Raw genomic sequence first — 5040 nt, forward strand, 5'->3', positions numbered from 1 at the left:
GACCCGATATTTTCTCAACCCGACAGATGACCCGATAATGAACAAGCTTAATAATGGTTTAAATAATACCAAATTGACATTAATTTTAATTATTTTCACTTAAAACTACAATTAATATACTTACCCATTATTTAACCATAAAATTACCATCTAAAACCAAATATATAACATAAAATATATTCTGATAACCTGACCCGACTCTAACCCGCTAATGACCCGACCCGAAGATGAACCGACATGAACCAAACCGACCTGAACTCGTCACTGACCCGATATAACCCAAACCCGATATAACCCGACCCGCTTTAACCCAACCCGTAACCGACCCGAGTGACCCGGTGACCACCTCTACTAATAGTAGTACAAGATGCCTGGTAGTAGACTACTTGCATAACAATTTCCCATAATAATAATAATAATAATGGAGTAATAATAAGTATTGGTAAAATGATATAAACTCAATGAAGCTACAACGCACTGAATGGAGTTTTAGTAAACTGTATTGAATATAGTTAAACTGAACTGAATCAAATGAGGTTAAATCCAAATGAACTGAAGAGGGACGAAATTAAACTAAAAAGAAGATACCCTAATATTATTAAATTGTGGTGTATGATAACAGGAGTATATATAATTTAGTACTCATATTATACATTATACATTATATAACGGTCTTATTTGATTGAGGTGACGTGCTCGCGTTATACCACACACAATGACGACCCTTTCAAATATGAGGAGTGAGCAATGAGGAAGAAGCATATATGCATAAACAGAGCAAGGGTGGCAGCCTTATACTAGTAGATTACAGATAAATATTGAGGGGTTTATGAATACGAGACATGATGTAGAAGCAATAATAGTGGTTACAATAAGACATGCATATATTCCTTTTAATTTTAAGTTGACCATAAACATCAATTTTGTTTGCCTCTACATATCAAGCTGATTCTAATCCTATGAATATGTAGACATATCTCCATCAAAGATTTCAATTACATGATCCATCCATCGATAAGGATTATTCCTTAAGTGGATTCATCTTGCCTTTCTATGTCTTGTCACCTACATATATACACACACCTTATTCTTATTCCAAGCATCATTTCCATTTCCATGTCCATTCGATTTCTCACGTTGAGTACCCCTTCCATTTGAATAGTTGCTTAGAGAAAGGCGGCTAGCAGGGACTCTCGTCAATAGTATTATGTAAACTTTTAATTTATTTCGATTCCTTACTCTGCCATTTAATTTTGGTTAATGTTACCTACTGATCTATTTTAGCTAGTTCATTTGTTTACCTTGTCGTTCTGGAATCCCTTTTAAAGTAGTTCATTCACCATAATCTTTTGGATGTTCACTTATATAAAAGCAAAATGTAACTCACTTGCACTAAACATATGACCCCCTTACTCAAACGTAAGTGTTAAAAACAATATAATCCACAATTTGCAATTTTGCATCAAATAAGTATACTTGTATTAACATCCAAGCAGTTGCAATCGACATCTTCTTTAAATCTAAAAGACAAGATAATTCTCCTCATGATATTATTACAATTTTACCCAAATGTGTTTGGCACTAAAATGAAAAGTCGGCTTAATTTTTTATTTTCATTTTTCAATTAAGGTGGCCTCGTGATTCGATATCACCAGGTGACGCCCTATCGCAAAAAGTATCCCAACAAATTGTCAATGAAGGCAAAATAAGCTATAACAATTCATTAACCTCAAAGTAACAATGATAAAGAAGGTGAGAACTACCATTAATCCTCTAATTGCATGGTATTATTATGAAGCATGATTACCTCTTTTTCCAACCAAAAAAAAAAAAGAAAAAAAAAAGATTACAACCAGAAATTAAACACCATTTGTTTTCATTAGCATTAATTAAGCTAATAGTTCAAGTCGTCTATACTAACTAATCTAGGTAGCAATGATCTTAGGGGTAAAAACGTCATTTGGAGGCAAACTATTAACTTTGTTGGGCTCCTTAGTAACAATAACCACTTCCTTCAAGCCCATCTCAAGCTTGAGTGTTGCTTTCCTTGCAGCTATTTGGGCCTTTGTTGACTTGTAATATGTCGCGTAAAGTATAAGTTGGGCTAGCCCAAGTATACACCCTGTTCCATTTGGTATCTGCATCACCCAAATCAACAAATGCCCGGTTAATTTTATTCGTCACAAGTTCTGTTATAGACCGTTGTATGAGTTATTATTATGAAACAGATTTATATTGGAGTAACATTTAGTCGATGGACCTATTTGAAAAAAACGTGAATGAATAAAGTCGATTTCACTAAAAAAAATTTTACGACGGCTTTTAAGTGATTAAATTATTTTCGACAAGTAATTATTATTATGGTTTGATTAGTAGGGTACACGTCAGTTTATGAAAAGTCTTTAAATAAGTCAAATATGGTTTGTATTTATATGAAGCAGCCGTACAATAATGGAGAGTAGTCCCATAGTTCAGGATCTTGGAAAATGGAGTTGGAAAATGATTGCATTCTAATACAATTATTATCACGTATGATGTTCACCTCTTCAAATACGGAGTACTTTATTTCTTCAGGTGATTGATTACATGTATATAGACTAAATTATTCTAGTACGTACGGAGATTCAAATTACTCAGTATCCTATTATTCTTTTCGTCTTAATTATTTGTTTGAACTTTTTTTAATACAGAGTTATTTAATTAAAGGAAAATAAATTTCTAACACGAAAAAACGAAATAAACTGACGGTAGTGAATATCTTGGACACCATTTTAAGGTAAAGTTAAGAGGAAAACAATGCTGGAACGGAATTATTTGCTTAATACAGAGAACTCTGTATTTGATAAAACTACATGCAACTTTATAACTTAATGAGTAAGAAATCCATTAATTTAACTAAATGACAAATAACAAAGTGTTGGAGAAATTATGTTGAAAAAGATTAGGTTAATGGGAAAAAAGAAGAAGAGAAATGAGCTAAATAATGCAATTCCATCACATAAATTATAACTGATTTAATGAATTATTGGGTACGTTCACAGTTTAAAGTAGTTTATATTAAGGTATATACATGACTTAATTAATGATTTTATATCTTAATAATAATCGGTAGGATACGGGAAAGGAACATACCGCAACGTAAGGGTCCAAAGGATGAATGGCGTAGAGAGTCCATACGAGGGCGTTAGCGAAGGATGTAACAGAGATAGCTAACGGCATAAATTCCACACTTTTAGTTCTTATCACTTGTCTCTGCATTTTTGACAACAACAAATTTAATTCTTCATGAAAATGACTAATCACTTACTACTTGTCATTCCTTACTTGAAATCGTATTTATTACTCTTATGTTATATCACATTCATTTTTATTCCTATTTTCCTATGTTTCCGGTCGTCCTCCCAACTATTTTGGCACCTACCTACATCCATTTTTTAATCATTTATTCATATAACATTCATTAATATTCCGTGATAACCTACAAACTACGTTAGGCAGTAACCCTATTATAACCAATAATTAAGGCTATCATTGAGCACAAAATGTTAGAAAAACTCACCATAACGGATAAGGGAGCGGCATACATAACGACACCGCTAACATCACCAAGCAATCCAATTACAAGTGCGCGGCGCTTGGATGTCTTGGCGAAGAAGAGGACCATGGCCAAGGCAATGCCGACAGCCAGTATTTCAGCAAGAGTAATAAAGGTGACAGTCAATTTTTTCTTCTTGCCATCCGAGTAAATAACAAAGAGTGTCAAGTAAACAAGCTCAATTACTAAGCCTATACCGGCAATAGTAGATACCAATATGTTATTAGGTTGGATAAATGGCATCCCATAGATACTCCATAACATTGCATTTAGAAATGTCACTAAGTATGTTGTAGCTGAGTACTTGTCCACTGATCCCTTCCTCCATATGTCAATGAACGTCGGTCTGCAAATTTTGACGTTTAATAATCAGTGACGGATCTTGAAACAAAAAAAACCAGTACAAAGCAAAAAGTTCATAAAAGGCCGAACACGCCAGGTTAGGCCTCTTCGCAAGCCTTTTAATGTCCTTGACTACGTTCATGTGTTTTTACGTTGTCAACTTTTATATTATTTATGTAGTTTTTGTATATGATAAATGCTACGTAGAATAAATAAACTTTTTTTCTTCATATATAATTACGTGTGATATGTGTAGAAGTATCATGTATGCATGGAGAACCCTTATGGCCCACTATATGACCGATTTTAACATGCATGCAGGATGCATGCATGTATTCTATACTTTCCTGCATGCATGTATTCTATACTTTTGTTAATTTATAAAATTTTGTAACAAGCTAAGGAAAATTACTTACACGGGTGATAAATACAGGAAGAGCGAGATGATGTTCCCTGAAAATGAAAAAAAAAATAAAAAAAACATCCATCATTATAATTAATCAAATAAAGTTATGTGCTTCTTAATGATGTTTATTAACATGTTCGACGTAAACTGTTTAATAAATTATACGGAGGACGTCGTGTAACAGACCTAAGACGCCAACGGCGAAACGAGCAGTAGCCGGAGAAAGCATGGTAAACTAAAATGAGGTAGTTAGAATGAAGAAATAAAAGAAAGGTAATTAAGTGGCTAAGAAGAAAATGAAAGAATGGTGGTTAGAAAGTTAAGAATGTTAGTAGTATTATTATCTTATTTTGTTTGGAACAAAGTAAGCACTAAGGATGTAAGTATGATTGATGCAAATATGTCGAGAAAGGGAGAGGGGTATTTATAGTGAAATCGAACGTACTAAGTTACATATAGACCTATAGCCTAAGGGGTCCCCTCCAAAAATCGTCAAATTAATAGGGTTAATGAGACGACTCTATCGGATAGTATCGAGTTTCTGTATCACCCTGACCTTTTACGTATAGAGCAAGTTTAGATTTCACTAAAGTAATGAGCTCAATAAGTGTTAGAAGAGTATTTGTGAGGGTGGTAACAAATTTCGGTATCACCGGATAACGCCCTAGTATAGGGGAGTCTTAACATAAATGGAGGC

The 5040-nt window shown here is 33.7% G+C and overlaps 1 protein-coding gene across 1 annotated transcript; it reads right to left on the reverse strand.

Moving 5' to 3' along the window:
- Positions 1 to 1709: 1709 nt before the first annotated feature.
- Positions 1710 to 4743, reverse strand: LOC141653672 (bidirectional sugar transporter SWEET4-like). Its single transcript, XM_074461504.1, has 5 exons — positions 4530 to 4743; positions 4354 to 4390; positions 3560 to 3941; positions 3133 to 3252; positions 1710 to 2138 (listed from the first exon to the last, which is right to left on the reverse strand). Exons 1-5 carry the CDS (start codon positions 4570 to 4572, stop codon positions 1926 to 1928), a joined length of 795 nt encoding a protein of 264 aa, XP_074317605.1. The 5' UTR covers positions 4573 to 4743; the 3' UTR covers positions 1710 to 1925.
- Between the last annotated feature and the right edge of the window lie 297 nt (positions 4744 to 5040).

The sequence above is a fragment of the Silene latifolia genome, chromosome 4 (assembly GCF_048544455.1).
Source record: "Silene latifolia isolate original U9 population chromosome 4, ASM4854445v1, whole genome shotgun sequence".
Lineage (NCBI taxonomy): Eukaryota > Viridiplantae > Streptophyta > Magnoliopsida > Caryophyllales > Caryophyllaceae > Silene > Silene latifolia.